This window comes from Mastigoproctus giganteus, chromosome 12, assembly GCF_048544385.1.
Source record: "Mastigoproctus giganteus isolate SK-2022 chromosome 12, ASM4854438v1, whole genome shotgun sequence".
NCBI classification, from domain to species: Eukaryota; Metazoa; Arthropoda; class Arachnida; order Uropygi; family Thelyphonidae; genus Mastigoproctus; species Mastigoproctus giganteus.
Window position 1 is genome coordinate 167,634,615 of NC_143586.1, and position 23,845 is coordinate 167,658,459.

Sequence of the window (23,845 nt, forward strand, 5' to 3'; positions counted from 1 at the left end):
GCCTGCACAATTACTCCCAGGTCTTTTTCATTTTCTACCACCGTAAGTGTAGTACCACACAGTTGGTACGTTTCTCTGGGGTTACTTTTACCCATATGCAGTACTTTGCATTTGTCAAGGTTAAACTTCATTTGCCACTTCTTAGCCCATCTCCCCAAATTATCTAGATCCTCTTGCAGTAGCACACTGCCATTACTGTCACTAACAACCCTGCCAACCTTTGTATCATCTGCAAACTTCGACATTAAGCCTGATATACCTTCACCAATATCATTGATAAATATACAAAACAACAGAGGACCCAACACCGAACCCTGTGGGACTCCACTAATAACATTAGTCCACGAAGAGCAGCACCCATTAATTACCACCCTCTGTCTTCTCCCACTCAACCATCCTTTTATCCATTGTAGCAACTTACCCTTAATACCATTCTGCTCCAATTTGTACAATAGTCTTCCATGTGCAACAGTGTCAAAAGTGTCTTGCCTGTGTCATTTTTAAACTTCAATTGCCACTTCTCAACCGTCTGCCTGATTTTTCTAGATCTTTTTGCAGTAGTCTAGCCTGATTACTGTTATTAACCACCATTCCAACTGTTGTATCATCTTAAAACTTAGATTATGTCTAATTTTGCTTCCATCAGTGTCATTAATAAATGCTGAAAACAATAATGCACCTAGCACTGAACCCTGGGCAACTCCACTAATACTGAGAGTCCAAGAAGAACTGTGCCCATTGAAAAATTCCTTTATTCATAGCAGTAACTTGCCCTTAATGCACAATACTGAAATTTTTACAGTAGTGTTCTATGTGCAACAGCATCAAAAGCTTTTCTAAAATCTAAATATATGATGACAAAATTATATTTTGCATCCAGTTGCAATCAGATTTAGTCAGACAAGATTGCTCCTTAACAAATTCATACTGTGATTTCAGTTTGACTTCATTCCTGTTTAGGTGAACCTGCATTACTTATATAATTAGTAACTATTATTTTCCCTGAAATAGAAGTCAAGCTAACAGGTCTGTAATAACTCATGTCATTCTTTGATCCCCTTTGTGAATTGGGATATACATTTGTATATCTCCAGTTCATATGTACATACCCTGAGTCTAAGGTTGCCCTCATAATTATGGATAAAGGTTTGCTTACCTCTTTTGTTATGTCCCTTACTATAATTGGATAGATCCCATCCACCCCAGATACCTTTTTTATGTTTAGCTTTAACAGTTTCTTTTCCACTTCCTCTCAATTATCACAAAATCATTTAACTCCCTGTTAGAATTTGATAAACTTGTGACATTCCCTTCCCCAAAGAATTCTTCATGTGCAGATACTTATGCAAAATACCTATTCAGTTTGTCAGCAACCTGAGCAGGATTATCAACAGTTAATCCATATCTAGTGTACCAGTGTGATTTATCTGCTGTTATGTTAATTGGTTTACTGCAACCCGTAATTTTCATTTTTCATCCGATCTGCTTAATTTTTCTAGATCTTGATATGGGTAGTATGCCTTCATTACTGTCAGTAACCACACTCCCAACCTTTGCATCATCTGCAGAATTACACACTAACCCTGATCATTCTACATCAATAAATGTAGAAAACAGCAATGGGCTCAGCACTGAACCTGGGGAACTCCACTAATAACATTAGACCACGAAAAGCAGTGTCCATTAATAACCACTCTCTGTCTTCTCCCATTCAAACATCAATTGGTCCATAGCAGTAACTTTCCCTTAATGCCACACTGCTCCAATTTATACGTAAATCTTTTATGTGCAATGATGTCAAAAGCTTTTCTGAAATAAAAGTGTATAATATCAAATTATTTTTTGAATACAGTTTGTTTTTACTTTATCATGGTCAGGGGCTTTCATAGGGTATGTGGTGGCTGGGTGCCAATTGCAATTTGGCATCCCCCTTTAAAATTTTCTTCATATGTGTATGTAAGTTCATGTGGCAGAGAAGAAAAATGCATGGGATACATACAAATTAATGGGTGACATGGAAGCCTATGATAGATATAAGTTGGTCTGTAACCAAGTCACAAAGGAGATTAGGCAGGCAAAGGCAGACTACGAAAAATCCTTGGCAAAGGATGCAAAGAAAAACAGAAAAGAGTTCTTTACATATTTAAACTCAAGAAGGAAAGGGATGAATCAGATTGGTCCACTGGATATTGATGGTTCAACAGTTGAGGATCCTGCTCAGGTGGCTAACAATCTAAACGAGTATTTTGCATCTACATTCACGCATGAGGAGTTATTCAGGAAGGAGAATGATGTAGGTAAAGTAAACATTGGCAGTGAGCTGGATGATTTTGTAATAACTGAGAGGAAAGTGGAGGAGAGATTGTTGAGGATAAACATAAAAAAGGCACATGGGGTGGATGGGATCTATCCAGTTATATTAAAGGAGGCAGCAAAGGAAGTAAGCAAACCCCTAGCCATAATTATGAGAGCTTCTTTGGACTCAGGAGAGGTACCCATAGACTGGAGATGTGCAAATGTAACCCCAATTCACAAAGGAGGATCAAAGGCTGACACAAGTAATTATAGACCTGTTAGTTTAACTTCTGTTCCAGGTAAATTAATGGAGGCACTGGTTAAAGAAGCACTGCAGGATCATCTAGACAAGAATTCAGTTATAGCTCAGACGCAGCATGGTTTTGTTAAGGGCAGGTCTTGCCTGACCAATTTGATTGGATACTATGATGTAGTCACAAAAGAACTGGATGCAGGGAATAACTTTGATATTATATATTTGGATCTTAGAAAGGCTTTTGATACTGTTGCACATGGGAGACTGCTGCACAAATTGGAGCAGTGTGGCATTGGAGGCAAATTGCTGCTATGGATAAGGGGATGGTTGAGTGGCAGAAGACAGAGTGGTAATGAATGGACACTGCTCAACGTGGACTAATGTTATTAGTGGAGTTCCTCAGGGTTCAGTGTTGGGTCCGTTGTTGTTTTCGGTGTTTATGAATATTGATGATGGGATATCAAGTTTAATGTCCAAGTTTGCAGACGATACAAAGGTTGGCAGGGTTGTTAAGGACACTACTGACGCTATGCTGCTGCAACAGGATCTGGAAAGGTTGAACAGATGGGCTGAGAGGTGGCAAATGAAGTTTAACATTGACAAATGTAAAGTACTACATATGGGAAACAGTAACCCCAGAGCAACGTATCAACTCTGCGGTACTACACTGACAGTGGTGGAGAATGAAAAGGACCTGGGGGTAATTGTGCAGGCAGATATGAAGTTCTCTGAGCAGTGCAGACGAGCTGAAAGAGTAGCTCATGGTGTCTTGTCAATGATATACAGGAATTTTTCTAGCAGGGATAAGGAGGTGATTATTCCCTTGTATAAGGCAATGGTTAGGCCACATCTTGAGTACTGTATACAGGTCTGGAGGCCTCATTTCAAGAAGGATGTAGAGCTGCTGGAACGGGTACAGAGAAGGGCAACAAGATTAGTGAATGGAACAAAGGGTTGCTCTTACGAAGAAAGGCTTAAGTTTTGCAAATTACAGAGTCTGGAGACTAGGCACCGGCGAGGTGATCTGATAGAGGTGTATAAGGCTTTGAATGGTTTGAGCATGCTCAATGCCAATGGGATTCTTCATCTTGCTCAGAATAATCACCTCAGAGGGCATAAATTCAAATTGAGGAAGGACGGATGTCAGATAGATTTGCGGAAATTTGCCTTTGGCCAGTGGGTGGTTGGTTGGTGGAACCGACTTCCATCACTTGTTGTTGAAGTTGATAGCCTAAACAAATTTAAAGCTCAACTGGACAGGTATTTCGAATGAACGGAGGGGTGAAATGGGAGTGGTGTGTTTTTTTTTTTTTTTTTTTTTTTTTTTTTGGCTGATGCTGAATAAGCTTGCTTTCTTGCATCATATGCCTCTACTAATGCTAATGCTAAAGTTGTCAGGTTTTCAGGTGTCCCTTGAACATTGGTGCCTGGGTGCAGTGCCCCCTTGGTATGGCCTCCCCCTGATAATAGTATCCAATCAGATTGGTCATACAGGATTGCCCTTTAACAAATGCTGTGACTGCATTATAATTGCATTCCTGCTAGATGGTGCTGCATTACTTTTTTTTTAACTGGTGACCCTTTGCAAATTGGGAGTATATTTGCACATCTCCTGTCCATAGGGACCTCCCCTGAATTCAAAGATGTTCTTATAATTATGTCTAATTGTTTCCTTACTTTCTTTTCTGCCTCTTAATATAATTGGAAAGATCCCACCCACCCTAGGTGCCTTTTTCACATTTAGCTTCAACAATTTCTATTTCACTTTCATCTTAGTTTATCACAACACCATTTAGCTCTCTGTTGGAATTATCTTCCCTAAGGATTTGCTGAATTGTGAATCGAGCTCAAGTGTGACATTTGCTCAATTGTGAAAATACCTATTCGATTTATCAGAAATCTGAGCAGGAACATCAACAGCTAAATAATTGATATCAAGTGGACCTACGTGATTCACCCACTTCTAGTATTTACTTATGTAAAGAAGTCTTTGCTTGCTGTTTTTCTTTGAATCCTTTGTAAAAGACTTTTCATAATCTGCCATAGCTTGCCTAACTTCCTTTGTGATTTGATTGCAGTCTATTTTATATCTACCATAGGCTTCTGTATCACCTGATAATTTATCCATTCCATTTTGATTCTCTGTCACAGGGGTCATTAATTCATCTGACATCCATTTAGTTCTAAGCCTTGAACAGTATTTCTTTGTTGATATGAAAAGCTTAGTAACTTCTACAGTTACTTCCCTGAATGCTTTCCATTTAGAATTTGCAGTTGGTACCATCATGAGATACTTCCACTATTTAGGATTTAAAAAATAGTATGGACCACTGTAGTCATCATTATGTAAGTAAGGGGCAGCATCCCCAAACCTCTCTCAGGCTTGGCTTCTAGATTCCGGGCGCCTCCGTAGCCAGGTGGGCAGGAGCGGCAGTGCGTAGCACACGCTTCTTGATTAGACCGGGGTTCGAGCCCGTGACCACCAAATACGGAGGATGCGGAAAGGTCAGGGAATGACCACCGCATATCCCCAGAGCAATATGGCCTTAGTTGTTAATGCTCCTAAAAACCAAATAACAACAACAAATAACAGCTTCCAGATTCCATTCAAAAGAGGGCAGTTAGGTTAATTAATGACTCATCTCTAACTGAGTCTCTCCACTCTCTGTCTCAAAGATGTTCTGTTTCTGCTGCGTGCATTTTCTATAGATGGGCACTACTCTTCTAAATTGGCTTCTATAATTCCCACTTTCTCTTCCAAAGCAGTCCAAACACATGCCACAACCAGACAACATCCTTTTACTGTCCAGCTTCAAACTCGCAGAACCAACTTTTCCTCTTCCCCATTTATTCATTCAACTTTCCTTCATATGCATCGCTGTAATCACTGCAACCCAATGGGTCTTTTATTTGCAGGTTCTTAATGCATGAAGAATTGCTGCCGATAATTAGATGAATACTGCCTCTGTAATATGCTTCTGTAGAAAACAGTCATCCAGTAAATCCACAGAAGTATATGTAGTGCGTGTGTCCAACCCAGAAGTTCCAGTCAATATCTGGAAAGTTAAAATTCGTCATTTTAAGACATTGATTTATTGGCTCACTTTGTTTCTCTGTATGATTGTTCATTATACTTATCACAGTCATTAGGCCTCTAACACACTCCTTTTTTTCATTTTTGTTTTCCTGGTGTTTATGTCACACCAAACTGACTCAACATTGCACTGGTCACCCATATCAACTGGGTGCAGTTGATATCTGTGGCAGTTTCAGTGCTATGTACTGCTTGTAAATTTACGAAAATTTACTGAGATTTAATAGTTCATTTATACCAAGCAGGTTAAATGCCGTGAAATTTAGCCTGATTTTATATGCTTTTTAACTAAGGAGCATATAAAATCTACTCCCCAATCCATCTGTCTGACATCCCTACAGTATCTCTTGTGATTTAACCACGAGATACTGTAGGGATATCGGAGTGCTTAAAATTCATTAAATATATTTACTACTTATTTATTTAGCATTAGTGTACATGCAAGTATACATACACCTGTTCTTATTCTTGGTTACCTTAACATAGTCCATATATTTATTTGTTCCACAAGGACCCACAGCATGCTTGAAATCCTTCAACTTTTTTTTGCCCAGGATGCTACATATTTCATTAGAAGCAGTGGAAGAATCACTTATACCTCAGCCTGTTTCCCCAACCCGCCTAACACTGCTTCAGCAACATCAACAAATATTCTTTCCCCTTTCTATTTAAGTGTAACCATTCCTGTAAACACAGTCTCTGTTGTTAACAATCACAGATCACCCCGAGAAAAATTCTACACCTTGAGCCTTGAACAGCTCTGCAGGCCAAATCGATTGACACTGCTGTCATTATGTACTCCTTTCTATCATGACTGGGCAGAACTGCAGACACTTTCAAATTAATCCCACTTTGTGTCTCAACATTGACTTGTTAAGTAAACCCTCAGATTTCTTACTCTTAACACCATTAGTGCGAACCTGAATGATAATCATCTTTTGTGCCCTTAAAATATGATATTTTCTCATAAATATCCTTTTTCCACATTTTATTTATCATTTCCTGATAATGGAGTCACAATAACTACCTCTTGTGGGACCAGCGCATTTTGCATTGGGGATTGCCATTGTTGCATGAGTAAGCATTGAGTTGGGCAGCTGAGAACTTGATGGGCCTCCCCATTTTAATTCCTTTGAGGGCATCCTCCATCCTGTTTTTCAAGCTCTCATAAATATCCATCAGAATGCCATGAGTGCATATGTGTGAGCACTCTATAAGAATAAAACTGTTAAATTATTAACTATGTTGATGGAGATGTATGTGGAGATGGGATATGTAAATACTTCTTCAAATGCAAAGCAGTTAAACAAGAAGTAAAGTAAAATATAAATTAAATCGAAAATTGAAGTATGAACATATTAGTATGTGGGGTTCAATGTAAAAGTTGCCAGACCTAACGGAAATTTACAAAATTATAAAAGTAAGATAAAAGCTTGAAAGCTGTAAAGAATGTGAAATAAATTAAAAGAAAAAATATATATACAAAATATATTTCTAAAATGAATTATATCTAAAAGTATCAGTATTGATGTTACATGGGTAAAGCAATTTTGGTATTAAACAGCCAAGGAAAGGAGAACAATTAATATATATTCATGTATACTGAGAAGATGTTAAGGAGATGTTGTCATATTACTTTCACTACAAACATCATGCATCAAGCATCTGCAAATTTGGACATTAAGCCTGATATACCTTCATCAATATCATTGATAAATATACAAAACAACAATAAGCCCAACACCGAACTCTGAGGGACACCACTAATAACATTAGTCCATGTAGAACAGTACCCATTGACCACCACTCTGTCTTCTCCCACTCAACCATACTTTTATCCATTGTAGCAACTTGCCCTTAATGCCATACTGCTCCAATTTGTACAGTAGTCTTCCATGTGTAACAGTATCGAAAGCTTTACTGAAATCCAAATATATGATATCAAAATTATTTTTTGCATCCAGTTCCTTTGTGACAACATCATAGTAAATTTGAGCCCCCTTTGTGAATTGGAGATACATTTGCACATCTCCAGTCTTTGGGGACTTCCCCCGAATCCAAGGATGTTCTCATAATTATGGTTAAGGGTTTGCTTATTTCCTTTGCCACCTCCTTTAATATAACTGGATAGATCCCATCTACCCCAGGTGCCTTTCTTATGTTTAACTTCAAACAATTTGTCCTCTACTTTGCTCTCAGTTTATTAGAGAATAATTTAACTCCCTGTTAGAGTTTGATAAACATCTGGCCCTCCCCTCCTCCTTGAATAACTCCTTATGTGTGAATGTACAGTGGCAGACAAAAAACTGCATCACTTTAAAAAAAAGTAACATTTGTAGTGAAACATATAAGATATTGTTTGGTCATTTTATTTGTTGCAAAGCAAAGGTATTGCATCAGCCGTTTCTATAAATATGGCATTGGGAAGGTATACCCACTCATTAGTATCCTTTTCGCAGTGGTGTAAGCATGGTTCCATATGTTCAGTTGACACCAAGAAAAAAAAGTGTAGCTGTTGCTCTGTCCCAGGAAGGGCTTTTTATAGGTGCTATCACTGATAAAATAGGCTGCCACCATTCAACAGTATCCCGGGATACTGTTAAAGAGTGAAACCGGTGATGTTAAGAGAAGACCTGGATCAGTCCGTAACAGAGTGACTACGTCTTTCCAAGACCGATATTTGAAATGGCTATGCCTTCATTAACGTCATGCTACATTTGCTCCTGATCTGAAACTAGACTTTGAGATGGCCTCTGGTGTTGAAACAAGTGCACAAACTATCCAAAGCAGCTTTTGTAATGTGGTCTTCATGCCTATTGGCCCAAGAAGAAGCAATTGACCCAACAAATAAGGAAGAAGCGACTTGCTTGGGCTAAAACGCATGTTTCATTCACAAAAGAGCAATGGGACTTTTCTGACGAATCGAAATTCAACCTGCATGGCTTGGATGGGAAGCATATGTCAGAAGATGAAAATTGGAGGCATACCATCCTGACTGCTTAACACCGACTGTAAAGTTCTTTGCCGGTCAGATGGTCTGGGGATGCATAACAAGCAAAGAGGTGGGGCGAATTAAGTTTATTAACAGAAGTGTGAATGCACTGCTATCATGGAGGAGTGCTTGAAACCCGTTATTAGGGATCTCCACACAGATGTCCAAAACTGCATTTTTAAACAGGACTCAGCACCTTGCCACACAGAAAAATTGGTAAGTGTTATGCTATTTAGATTTAATGGTGAGTTTGTCTTCTTGTCTCACGAGGCTTAAAGCATACTTACACCAATGTTTTCCCTGGTTTTTCTCGCTTAATATGCTGGCATTACAGTATTGGACTAGCCTGGCAGCAGTACAGATTTTAACCATATTGAAAATTGCTGGTAAATAATGTCATCTAAAATTGCTCAGAAGAAGCCAACAGGTAAGATTCAGCTGCAGGAGAGCATTGTAAGGGTGTGGTACCATGAAATTGGACAACCGTATATTCAGAAGTTGATTAACTCTATGCCAGATCATTGCAAGGCTGTAATTGCAGCTTGAAGAGGAACGACAAAATATTGAGGACTTATTTTGCTGATATATACAGTGCATAATACTATTATGTTAACTTGTCATTTCAGTTTGTACACGTAATTGCAATAAAATGTATGTTTGGTTGTCATGATTGCCATTTGCATGATTTCTTATATATCCATTAATTGCACATTTTACCCTTAGGGAAGATATTTATGCCAGTTAGGTATATCAAGTGGAGTCTTTTTATTGGATTTCATTCATAGAGATATATATCCCATTTAACAAATGCATTTCGAACATTTTTACAACCCACACTGCAGTGCAAAATACATTATTTGCAAAATTCACAAGTGATGCAGTTTTTTTTGTCTGCCACTATAGATGCAAAATACTTATTTAGTTTGGCAGCTATCTGAGAATGATCATCTACAGTCAAACCACTGATATCAAGCGGACCAATCTGATTCATCCCCTTCCTTCTAGAGTTTATATAATAATGAAGTCTTTGCAGTTTTTCTTTGCATCCTTTGCCAAAGATTTTTCATAAACTGCATTTGCTTGCCTAACCTCTTTTGTGATTTGATTACAGACTAACTTGTATCTACCATAGGCTTCTGTGCCACCTGACAATTTATGTGCATCCCATGCATTTTTCTTCTCTGCCACAAGTCTCATTAGTTCATCTGACATCCATTTGAGCCTAAACCTAGAGCAGTATTTCTTAGTTAGAACAAAAAGCCTAGTTACTTCCAAAATTACTTCCTGAATGCTTCCCATTTAGAATTTGCTCTTGGTAACATCATCAGTTGGTCCCACTGTGTAGAACCTAAAAAATCTCTGAGATCGCTGTAGTTGCCTTTACGAAAGCAAAAACCCTTCCCTTTACCCTTGATGGTAGTTACATCTCTTTAAGTAAATTCCACATCAGTACACTGATCACTGCCTCCTAGTGGTTCCTTTATCTGTAAATTCTTAATGCATGAATAATCACTGCTGATAATCAGATTAAGAGTGTTACTCCCTCATTTTCCCTCTCTAACATGCTGCTGTAGAAAACAATCATCCAATAAATCCACAAAAGCTTTGCTAGTGTGCAAGTGACTAACCCACAAGTTGCAGCCTATATCTGGGAAGTTAAAAGTCCCCCATTATAAGACACTCTGATTTACTGGCCGACTCTATTTCTCTGTATAATTGTTCACTGAACTCATCAGAGTCATTAGGCCTATAACAAACTCCTACCCTCATTTTTGCTTTCCCAGTGTCCTTATGTCACACCAAACTGACTCAACATTGCACTGTCCATCTATGTCAACTGGTTGCACTTCCTTAGGTTTTGTGTTTCTTAACTAACTGCATAATCCCCATCCCTTTCTATCGTGTCTATCCTTTCTGTACATATTGTACTCCCCAAATTCAAATTCTGCATCTCTTATATCTCAGTGACACCATGTGTCTGATATCCCAACATCTGCCTTCAGATTCATCAAACTTATTTGCTATCCTCCTAGCATTGGTGTATATGCAAGTATATATGCACCTGTTCTTACTCTTAGTTACTCTAACACAGCCCATGTATTTACTTGTTTCATGACTTCCAGTAGTTCCTGAAATCCCCAGCAACTTTCTTTCTGAGCTGCTGCTCATTCCAGTAGAAGCAGCAGTGCAAGAAAATCCTCCCCAAAGCTAGCGGTTTTCCGACCCACCTAACATTGCCTTGATAGCATCAGCAAATATTCTTGCACCCTTTCTATTTAAGTGTATCCCATTCTTGTGGAAGAAATCTCTCCTGTTAACAAGCACTGACCACACTGAGAAATTTTCTACCCCACGAGCCCTACACAATCTCTCCAGGGCTGAATTAATTGACAAGGTCGTCATTATATGCTCCCTCCTATTGTGTCTGTGCAGGATTGCAAAAATTTTTAAATTTAACCCTAACTCGTAACTTTTTTTTTTTCAACATTGATCTGTACTTGCTAAGTAAATCCACTGATCCAAGTAAATCCACAGATCTCCTACACTTAATGTCATTAGTGCCAATGTGTATCGTCACTACCAAATACGGAGGATGCGGAAAGGTCAAGGGAATGACCACCGCGTATTCCCGGAGCAATATGGCCTTAGTTGCTAATGCTCCTAAAAACCAAACAACAACAGCCAATGTGTATTAAAAGATATCTGCTCTACAACATCATCACCTTTTGCCACTGCAGACATACCCTGGTCCTATTCCACCTATCCTTTTTTGCACAATATATTACCCGGCATTGAGTTGGGCAGCTGAGAGCTCGATGGGCCCATTCTACCTCAAGAAGAAATTGATTGAGCTCTATAGTTTTGTGTGTGTGTGTGTGCGAGAGAGAGAGAACCTGAAAGTGAATTCTAATGCCACTGTAATGTAATTAAACAATATGTGATTGTTGAATAAAGCGGTCGTAAGTAATTATCTATGCTGTGGATAAATAATTGTGATTATTATCCTGATGCTTTATCCATTATATCAGTGATTTTCAACCTTTTTATAATAACGGTACCCCTAAGTAATTTATTTTATTTTGCTGCACCCCTACTCAATTTTCTGTCTGTTAGATCTGATTCTCTCTCTCTCTGTATATATCTGTGTGTGTGTGTGTGTGTGAAATATAAAAAAAATATATATGTTATATGATATTTATTACAATAATATAATTATAAAAATTACATTTCATAATACAAATTATATATATACAGTATATACACTCATGCACACCTTCTCGATGGTAAGCCCTGTTATGTCACTTAGGTGGCAACGAACGTGTAGAGTGGTTCTCTTCAAAACGCCTAGTCAGCGTGAAGAGGAAAAGACCAAACCCTCCAGCATGAGAGCACAACAATACAAATGGCCCTCAGTCCCCAGCAGCTTTCACTCTCCCTCTTACGGCAGCGAGAGGATCAGAGTGGAAGCAGAGGGTACTAAGAATCTCTGGGTACGACCAGGCTGCCATGCACGGAAACTGAACTTGGCCTGTTATAACGTACGATCACTCATCAGTGAAGACAGGATATTAGAGCTGGAAAAGGAATTAGAAAATGTGAATTGGAATATCATCGGTTTGGCTGAAACAAGAAGAAGAAATGAATCATTTATAAGTTTATCAAGTGGAAATCTGCTGTACACCAATGGAAACAGTGAAAGGAGTGAAGGTGGAGTTGGGTTTCTGGTCCATAAAGATTTTAAAAACAACATTTTGGAATTCAAAAGTACATCACCAAGGGTGTCAAGACTAATACTCAAGATTTCTAAGAGGTACAAGCTAAAGATTATAATGATTTATGCACCAACATCGAGCCGTGATGATAAAGAGGTTGAAGAAATGTACACCGAAATTGAGAGTCTTCTAGATGAGTAGAAAACCCACTACACTATTATAATGGGGGACTTCAATGCTAAGGTTGGAAAAAGGCAAAACAGCACAGAAAGAGGAACCATAGGAAATTTTGGAATTGGTGAAAGAAATAAAAGAGGTGAAAGACTTGTGAAATTTGCAGAATCTCAAGGACTGTCAGTAATGAACACTTTTTTCAAGAAAAGGGTGAACAGAAAGTGGACATGGAAGAGTCCAAATGGATTAACAACTAATGAAATCGACTTCATCCTCACTAACAGACGATATATTGTGAATGATGTTATGTCCTGAATAAGGTAAATGTTGGAAGTGATCACAGAATGGTAAGATGTACACTTGATATAGATGTAGGAAAGGAAAGGAAAAAACTGACTCGAGTAAATAATACAAAGGTCTTTGAAATAACAGAGGAGGAGAAAAAGCAGTATGTACTAGAATTTAAAAACAAGTTTGAGCTTCTGCAGACTGCTGAGGACCAAGATATCGACGAGGAATATTACAACTTTCTGAAAGTGATAAAGCCCAAGAAACCTATAGGGAAACAGAAATCCAAAGAAGAAAAAATTAGTCAAGAAACACTTGTCATGATGAACCGAAGACGACAAATGAAGAGCGAGAAAAACACTGACAGGGAGAAAATTGAGTATACTGAGTTATGCAAAGCCATTAGAAAGAGACTCAGAGAGGACATAAGAAGATTTAACACAAGAAAAGTAGAACAAGCATTAAGGGAAAACAAAGGATTTAAATCAGCAGCCATGAGCAGTAATACAGAAAGACAAATGATACTGAAACTGAAGAATAGCAATGGTGTACTTATAAACAGCAGAGAAGGCATAATTCAAATAGCAGAAGACTACTATAGAGAATTATACAAGGAGCGAGGGAATGATACCAGCAGTGGGGAAGATGGATTGCAAAGTAGCAACACATACGACATACCCAACATATTCTTCCTGATGAGGTAGAACATGCATTGAAGAAAATGAAGAATCGGAAAGCCCCGGAGGAAGATGAAGTTACTGTAGAGTTGTTAAAATTGGGAGGAAGAGACATAACACAAAAACTGGCAAGGCTCTTCACAAAGTGCATTAGAAAAGGTGTGACGCCTAAGCAGTGGAATAATGCAATCATAGTTTTGCTGCATAAGAAAGGAGATAAATCAGAAATTGGAAATTATAGACCAATTAGCTTGTTATCCAACATCTACAAGTTGTTCACAAGGGTCATTACTAACAGATTAGAAAGAATACTTGATGAGAATCAACCGAAAGAGCAAGCTGGCTTTAGAACAGGATTCTCAACTATGGATCACCTTCACGTAATATCACAGCTAATGGAGAAAGCAAATGAATATAAAACACCATTATGCCTGGCATTTGTGGATTATGAAAAGGCATTTGACTCCATACAGCATAAGGCAATGTTTCGGGCACTAGTAAGACAAGGCATAGATACCCCATATATCATGATTTTGAAGAAAATATATGAGAGTGCTACCTCCTTTATTAGACTAGACAAAGACAGTAGCAAATTTAAAATCGAGAAAGGAGTTCGACAAGGAGACACAATATCTCCGAAGCTGTTTACTGCTGCCCTTGAGGAAGCTTTCAGAAGATTAGACTGATCGCAGAAAGGAGTCAATGTGAACGGAGAGTACCTAAACCATTTACGATTTGCAGATGACATTGTGATTATAAGCCACGATCCCAAAGAATTAGAGGAAAATCTTAATCAGTTATGCACAGTTAGTAAGGATTTTGGACTAAAGATGAATATGGCTAAAACAAAAGTAATGATGAACAAGTATGCCACAGAAAGAGAAATAATGATTGAAGGAGCAGTAATTGAAAAGGTGGAGTCATATACTTATCTGGGACAAGTTATTAGCTGTAATAATGATAAATGGCTGGAAGTCAAGAGAAGAATAAATTTTGGATGGATAGCATTCAGGAAATATAGTCACATACTGAAGAGCAATATCTCAGTTTGTCTGAAACGTAAAATAATGAACCAATGTATACTCCCCACCATGACTTATGGAAGTGAAACTTGGACACTCACCAAAAGAATGGAAGAGAAGCTGAGAACTACACAGCGAAGAATGGAACGAATTATATTGGGAATCAGACTGTTAGATAAGAAGAGAAACACATGGATTAGGCAGCAAACTCAAGTAAAGGACATTCTTATCAAAACTAAAGAACTAAAATGGTCTTGGGCAGGACACATAGCTTGAAGACATGATGACAGATGGACTAAGAAAATAACAGAATGGTACCCAAGAGGAGCTAGAAGAAAACCTGGAAGACAAAGGCGGAGATGGATAGATGAAATTCATGAGTTTTTGGGTAGTAAATGGATGGCCAGTGCTCAAAACAGAAGGAACTGGAAAGTTGCTGGAGAGGCCTTCATCCTGCAGTGGATTGAAAATGGCTGATGATGATGATATATGGTATATAATTTTATTCTTTATATAAAGGAACTAAGCAAACATCAATTATAGATCACCACAAAATTAAAAAGATATTGTACACCTTTTTATAATGAAATAAACATATAAATTAAAAAAATAATAATAAGTTTGCCATGGCAAACTTATAATTATTTTAAAAAATAATAAGTTTGCGTTTCAACCACTGCATTATATTGTTATCCTGCAAGATAATAATGAAATGAAGTTTAAATGAAATGATATAGTAAAGAAATGCAAATGATGCAAATTATGCATAAAGTAGTAATTTTAAACTTAAAGCAGTTGGTTAATGAAAAAGTAATAAAAATTAAAGTAAAATTAATGCAGTTATGTGCTTTGCATGTTGATAAATATGCCTTCTGTGACCAGTACCGTTTAATACAAGTACTGGTCCCAGAACTCATAGTTTGAGTGTGTTCATGAGATAGGAAAATTTTCAACCTGTGAGTCAATGCATCCGCCAGCAAGCATCACAATCTGTTCATGAATGCCATTGCTATTATGTTATGAAAGTTGCTCTTATGTTATTTATTAAGTAACATTGCTTAGCATATATCATCATGGCCCAAAGAAAATTTGGGAAAAGAGAAAGTCTGTGCCTGTTTGAGTCACATAGAAATTAAAGCTATTGGAGAAGTTAGCCTCTGGTGCATCTATGAGGAATACGTGAATAAAACAAACTGATTTTTATTTCTGTGTCTCAAATGCACATATACAGAGTAACTGTTTTTCAAATATGTGGAGTAAAAAAGGTCTCAAAAAAGCTTTCAGTTTAATGGATTTTCAGCAAAAACGGAGACATCCTCCTTCTCCTCCCCATTAATCTGCAAAATTTAGGATATACTATAGTGTAAAACATTAATTTTCTGTGCAAATGTAGGCCTGATAATAATGCTAATGCCACATGTAATGGATGAAAAAGATAAACTATTCTAGTAAATATATGATGAAATATATAGAATTAAACATTTAGGGGGGGGGATCTCATTGTATCACTTTTGATATTTTTTATTATTTTATTTATTTGTTTAATTTCAACTTAACCCTACTATTTTATGCCCTTTTCTGCTCTCATTTACTATGTCATTACTAACCATTACTATGTCATCACTTTTTTAGTGTATATGACTAACTGCCTTATTGCTTTTAACTATAATACATTATATGCATCCATTTTATTCGAATTTTAGGAATTTGAACATGGAAAGCTTGGAGAAGAACGAGGAAGAATAGATAGTAGTGATTTCATCAGTATTTTTAAAGAAACATCTACAAGACCAGAAATTTATTTTTTATTAGTAAGGTAGGTAATTTTTGTACAGTAATTTGTCAAAATTAGTAATGTTTAGATTTGTATTTTAGGCGCCTCCGTAGCCAGGTGGGAAGGAGCAGCAGTGCGTAGCACACACTTCTTGATTAGACTGGGGTTCGAGCCCGTCACCACCAAATACGGAGGATGCGGAAAGGTCAGGGAATGACCACCGCATATCCCGGAGCAATATGGCCTTAGTTGCTAATGCTCCTAAAAACCAAATAACAAACAATTTGTATTTTAGTATTATTAGTGGAAAAATGACACAAAGAAGCAAATTTATCAGCATCAGAAAAAAAAAAAAAATTACCAACTTTATTTGCAGATCTTTTTACAATTTATCTAATCCTTCTTTAAATTTATGCAAACTTCCGACTTCCATAATAATATTTGGAAGGTTATTCTATCATTTACTCTTTTTGGCCAAGTGCAAACTTCTTCACTTCTAAACTAGCATTAGCATTAGTAGAGGCATTTGATGCAAGAAAGCAAGCTTATGCAGCATCAGCCAAAAAAAAAAAAAAAAAAACCACTTCCACTTCACCCCTCTGTTCGTTCAAAATATCTGTCCAGCTGAACCTTAAACTTATTTAGGCTATCAACTTCCACGACAAGGGATGGAAGTCTGTTCTACCAACCAACCACCCGCTGGCTAAAGGCAAATTTCCGCACATCTATCCTACATCTGTCTTTCCTCAATTTGAATTTATGCCCTCTGAGGTGATTATTCTGAGCAAGAGGAAGAATCCCATCAGCATTGAGCATGCTCAAACCATTCAAGGCTTTATACCCCTCTATCAGATCACCTCGCTGGTGCCTAGTCTCCAGACACTGTAATTTGCAAAACTTAAGCCTTTCTTCGTAAGAGCACCCCTTTGTTCCATTCACTAATCTTGTTGCCCTTCTCTGTACTCGTTCCAGCAGCTCTACATCCTTCTTGAAATGAGGCCTCCAGACCTGTATACAGTATTCTAGGTGTGGCCTGACCATTGCCTTATACAAGGGAATAATCACCTCCTTATCCCTGCTAGAAAAATTCCTATATATCATTGACAATACACCATGAGCTACTCTTGCAGCCAGTCTGCACTGCTCAGAGAACTTCATATTTGCCTGCACAACCACCTCCCAGGTCCCTTTCATTCTCTACCACTGTCAGTGTAGTACCACAGAGTTGATACGTTGCTCTGGGGTTGCTGTTTCCCATGTGTAGTACTTTACATTTGTCAATGTTAAACTTCATTTGCCACCTCTCAGCCCATCTGTCAACCTCTCCAGATCCTGTTGCAGCAGCATAGTGTCAGTGGTGTCCTTGACAACCCTGCCTACCTTTGTATCGTCTGCAAACTTCGACATTAAGTTTGATATACCCTCATCAGTATCATTTATGAATACAGAAAACAGTAATGGACCCAACACTGAGCCCTGAGGGACTCCACTAATAACATTAGTCCACGACGAGCAGTGTCCATTGATTACCACTCTCTGTCTTCTCCCTCTCAGCCACCCCTTTATCCACAGCAGCAATTTGCCTCCAATGCCACACTGCTCCAATTTGTGCAGCAGTCTTCCATGTGCAACAGTATCAAAAGCCTTTCTAAGATCCAAGTATATTATATCAAAGTTATTCCCTGCATCCAGTTCCTTTGTGACTGCATCATAGTATCCAATCAAATTGGTCAGGCACTGTAACCATCTTCTTTCATTTAAAATTTATGTGACCCATGTGTTTGTGTATGCTGTCTGATAAAGAGTAAGGATACCATTGATACCCATTTTAAGACTTAAAACATTCAGTCAGGTCATCTTGCAGATGCCTAGTTTCCAGATGCAGAAATTCATAGAATTCAAGTCTTTCTTGGTAAGAGCATTCTTTTATTGCTGTGATAAATCTTGTTCTCTACTCTGCTCCTGCTCCAACAGATCTATATTCTTCCAAAAAATTAGGCTTCTAATCCATGATCCAGTATTCATCATTCAACGTAACCATTGCCTTATACATTTTTTTTTTTTTTTTTTTTTTATGTGAACCCCAAACACGAGAGGTATTAGAACCTATAGTACTTAGTACCGTGCTTGGGTTGGAGATTGAGAAGACGAAAGAAGATATTAGTTGACATTGGACTTGAACTTCTGTAGATTGTAATTTTCAGGAAATACGTATGAAGGAAGGTTGTTCCAGAAAACGGCAGTTGAATGAATAAATGAGGAAGATGAAAAGTTTGTTCTGTGGGTTTGAAGTTGGACAGTAAATGGATGTTGGCTGGTGGCGGCACGTGTTCGAACTGTTTTGAAAGAGAGAGCGGGAATTATAGAAGCTAATTCAGAAGAACAGTGCCCATGGAAGTATCTGTAGAAGAGGCATGCAGCAGAAACTGTGCGTCTATGAGACAGCGAGTGGAGAGACTCTGTTAGAGATGAATCATTAATTAACCTAACTGCCCCTCTTCTGAATGGAATCAAGAAGCTTGAGAGAGGTTTTGGGGGCACCACCCTAGATGTGGGAACAATATTCCATGGCAGGGCAGATTTGCGATTTATACAGAGTGAGCAGCTGTTTGGAAGAAAAGTAACGCCGACAGCGAAAGAGAAAACCAAGTTTTTTAGATGCAGAGGAAGCAATATTTGTAATGTGCTTGTGCCAAGAGAGATTAGAAGTCAGGGTAATCCCCAAAAGAGATATATCCTTTTGCCTAGAAATCAAAGTGTCACTAAAGATAAGCATAGGAGCAGAAGAATCCTTTTTGCGAGATATAAGACAAGACTGAGTTTTAGAAGGGTTGAAATCAACTAAGTTGTCTTTGCCCCACTGGAGAATTACCTGAAGATCGGCATTTAAGGAATTGGTAGCAGATTTTCGAGAAGTTGAAGCTGATTGAGCAGGACAAGGTTTCTCAAAATGGAAAGTTGAATGCAATGTGCTATCATCGGCAAAACTATGGATAGGATTTCCAGTCAATGGAAGAAGGTCATTGATATACAAGAGGAAAAGAGTGGGGGAAAGAACTGAACCTTGGGGGACACCGGCATTAGTGGAGAAGTTAGAAGACAGAGAGCCATCAACCATCACCCTCAGTGAGCGATCAGAGAGAGAACTGGATAACCAATTACTAAAAACAGTTGGCAAACCATAAGATGGAAGCTTGTTTAGAAGACCTTTATGCCAAACACGATCAAAAGCCTTTGAGATGTCAAGAGCAACTACTTGTGTTTCACCGAACCTTTCCATTGAATTAGTCCATAAATGTGTAACATAAGCCAGAATATCACCAGTGGATTGACACTGACGGAATCCATACTGGTGATCGTTGATCAGACGGAAGGTTTCTAGGTAGTTTAAGAGTTGGCGGTTAATTGATTTCTCCATTACTTTAGAAAGAGTAGAAGTAATTGCAATGGGACGATAATTGGATGGGAGGGATTTGTCACCCTTTTTAGGAACTGGCTGGATATGAGCAAATTTCCAAGCAGAAGGAAAAACACCTTTAGAATAAGAAAGTGAAAAAAAAAAAGGCGGCAAAGAATAGGAGTAAGTTCAGAAGCACAGGTTTTGAGAACAAGTGGAAAAATACCATCAGGACTGGAGCTTTCTTAGCATCGAGATTCATCAAAATCCTTCTGATATCCTTTTTGACGGAAGACCACAGGAGGCATTGAATGGAGTGTGTTGGGAATGGTGGGAGGTGTTTTACCAAGATCATTAATACATGAGCTGGAAGAAAAATGGGATGCTAGCAGGTCAGCTTTATCCTTGGCTGAAGTGGCAACAGAACCATCTGGTTTGGACAGAGGTGGGAGCAGAGATGGGCAAAAGTTGCGGCCAATAGCTTTGGCAAGAGACCAGAATGCTCGGCTACCATTAGGGCAAGAAGCAAGTTTTCTACTCTTAGCCTGTTCAAACTCTAGTTTGGACTGATTAATAACTGCTTTACGATTGTTGCGAGCTTTGGTGTAAGCAGAAAATGAAACTGAAGAATTAGAAACAAGCTAATTACGATATGCAACATTCTTCTCTTGGACAGCCTCAGCACATTTATTGGAAAACCAAGGTTTAGATAAAGGACGAGATTTTAAAGTGGAGTGTGGGATAAAGGATTCCATTCCTGCAAGAATAATTTCACTGACACGATCTGAGCAAACGTTGACATCAGAACTTTTGAAACAGTAATCCGACCAAGGAAAAGAAGAAAAGAAGTCTCGCAGGTCATCCCATTTTGCATTCTTGTAATGCCAAACAACACGAGGTTGGGAATAGCCATGAGATAAAGGTTCCATTGGAGAAGAGACAATCACCAAGTTGTGATCTGAAGTACTTAGAAGGGTTGTTTGTGATAAAAAGATCAAGCGTATTGGCTGTATGATTAGGATTGTCCGGTATTCTTGTAGGTAAATGAACAATCTGTGCTAGGTCATTAGTAATTGCAAAAGCCTCAACATCTCGACCTGCTGGGTCGGTGTGACTAGAAAACGGAAGCCAGCTGGGGTTGTGAACATTAAAATCACCAAGGAAAATTACCTCACTGTTAGGAGAGTTGGACTGGAGAAAGTCAAGTTGCAACGAGAGGAAGTCAAAGAGCTCCAAGTGATTAGTCGAGTTGGGAGAACGGTAGAGACAACAGATGAATTTGACACAATGAGGTAGAGAGATTTTAAGCCAGAGAAGATCAAAGAGAGGAGATTCCAAATTGCCAAGTCTCTGACAGGGAATATCAGAACGGACATATGCACAAGTACCACCTTTGAGGCGAAAGGAATCATACAGCAAATAATTTGGGCATCTGAGATGAGCAGTAGTTGAATCAACCAATAACTGAGATTCTGTCAGAAAAAGTACATGAGGTTTGGCAGACCGCAAGTGGAAATGGACATCGTTGAGATTAGAATTGAGACCACGTATATTTGTGAAATGAATTAGGAAGTCCTTGGGAGGTTTAGATCTTTTCGCAGATAAGCTTGCTGTATTAGTTTGACAATTCATGGTGTATTCAATAGTAAGAAAAAGTGGGTGGGACATGCTGTATGAAGTAATGAAATTTTTGGATATGGCGTACATGTGGTAAGAATATACCCAGATCCTTAACATAACGTGGCCTCGACAATGCTCCCCGCATACACACTACTTGGACTCCCTCCAGTCACTATCTGGCAGAGTAGAGGTAGCAAGATTATACACTAGCTGATCTGGAAGCCTCCTAGAGAGTTACCAATAGGTCCGGTCCGGTGTACTAACTAGCGGCCGGCCTGCGAAAACCGTTTTAGAGCTGTACCGTCCAAATGTAAGGAATATTGGATCTGGCCACAACGTTCATCATAACCTCAAAAGTCATCAATCATACTGCATGATGGAAGAGATAGGGAAGGGTTGACCGGAACTTAGCTCTAGAGGCTAAACATGGGTTCCACCACTTAAAGCCTCCAATAAGCAAAGTGGTGGTATTTCACCGGTTGATGAGAGTCATCTTCCACCTAGTACTGCCTGGTAACATAGAGGGGTGGCGTTCCTCAATGTGGTGTGGGCACCACACATCAACCCCTGCTTACGTTGGTTCACACCTGGGTGGTCACCCACCATGTACTTGTGCATGGGGGTTATACCCAGGATTACTAACAGTCCCACCATCGTGAAGGTGCAAGCAGAGGATTTGGCTGTCACAGACCGTCCGGACTTTGCCGAAATTGGGTCCACTTGACTTGAGTGTCACCCGAATATCAGTTCCATCAGCGTTTTAGACTCCCAGGTAGCAAGTACAGCTTGTCTGGCATATCTGAGAGAATGTCTGTGACAACCTCAAGGACTAATTGTAGTAATTACTTCTTTCTCTTGCTGGAGAAAACTTGTATATCATTGACAGTACCCCATAAGTTCGCCTAGCAGCCTGTCTGTACTAATATAACTTCATGTTCAATTGCACAGTTATTCCCAAAGTGTTTTTCATTCTCCACTACCTTCAGGTTGACATCACACAAATCATATGTTATTCTGAGATTATTGCTAGCTAAATGCAGTACCTTTCATTTATCAATGTTGAATTTCAATTTTCAACTAATCTACTCAGTTTTTCCAGGCCTTCTTAGAGTAAACCTGGATAAATACAAAGGTGGGTGAAGCATTAAATGCTTCACCCACTTTTGTATCACTCTGACACTATACTTGATAACTCTATATCATCGCTAGTATGTACTAAAAATTGTAAGAGGTCTAATACCATACCCAAGGTACTCCACTAATAATGTTAGTCTGTGACGAGCAGTGGTCATTAATGATTGCTTTTCGTCTCCTGCCACTGAACCATCCGTTTATTCATAGCACTAACTGTTCCCTAATGCTATGTGTTCCAAATTGTACAGATGTTGTTTGTGAGGAATAGGGTCAGGAGCTTTGCTGAAATCTTGGTATATGATTCAAAATTACTTTTTTTTTCATTCATTTCCTGTGTCGCTACCTGATAGTAGTATCTAGTCATATTGGACAGATGATATCTCCCTTTAACAAATCCATGTTAAAGGTTAAGAATGGAAAATGCCAGAAGATTATCAAATTGTAGTAGGCTGCTTAATGATTTTGTAATAACTGAGAGCAAAGTGAAGAAGAAATTGTTGAAGTTAAACATAAGAAAGGCATCTGGTGTGGATGGGATCTATCCAGTTATATTAAAGGAGGCGGCAAAGGAACTAAGCAAACGCTTAGCCATAATTATGAGAGCATCCTTGGACTCAGGGGGAGGTCCCCACGGACTGGAGATGTGCAAATGTATCCCCAATTCACAAAGGGTAGATCGAAGGGTGACACGAGTAATTACAGACCAGTTAGTTTAACTTCTGTTCTGGGTAAAATAATGGAGTCATTAGTTAAAGGTGCATTGCAGGATCATCTAGACAAGACTGCAGCAATAATTCAGACACAGTATGGGTTTTAAAAGGAAAGTCTTCTCTGACAAATTTGATTGGATATTATGATGTGGTTACAAAGGAACTTGATGCAAAAAATAATTTTGATATCATATACTGGGATTTCTGGGAAGCTTTTGACACTGTTGCACATGGAAGACTATTGTACAAATTGGAGCAGAATGGTATTAAGGGTAAGTTGCTGCAATGGATAAAAGGATGGCTGAGTGTGAGAAGACAGAGAGTGGTAATCAATGGGTGCTGCTCTTCATGGACTAATGTTATTAGTGGAGTCCCACAGGGTTCGGTGTTGGGTCCACTGTTGTTTTGTATATTTATCAATGATATTGATGAAGGTATATCAGGTTTAGTGTCGAAGTTTACAGATGGTACGAAGGTTGGCAGGGTTGTTAATGACAGTATGCCACTGCAACAAGATCTAGAAAATTTGGCCAGATGGGCTGAGAAGTTGCAACTGAACTTTAACATTGACAAATGCAAAGTACTGCATATGGGTAGAAGTAATCCCAGGGGAACGTACCAACTGCGTGGTACTACACTTAGGGTGGTAGAAAATGAAAAAGACCTGGGAGTAATTTTGCAGTCAGATATGAAGTTTTC

The 23,845-nt window shown here is 38.6% G+C and overlaps 1 protein-coding gene across 1 annotated transcript in view; it reads left to right on the forward strand.

The window, feature by feature from the left end:
* LOC150077580 (inactive phospholipase C-like protein 1) overlaps positions 1–23,845 on the forward strand; it is a 649,255-nt gene that overhangs the window by 94,645 nt on the left and 530,765 nt on the right. The window contains exon 6 of the mRNA XM_090386715.1: positions 16,215–16,327. Coding sequence (XP_090242841.1) covers positions 16,215–16,327 — 113 coding nt within the window. The remainder of the gene's footprint in view (positions 1–16,214; positions 16,328–23,845) is intronic.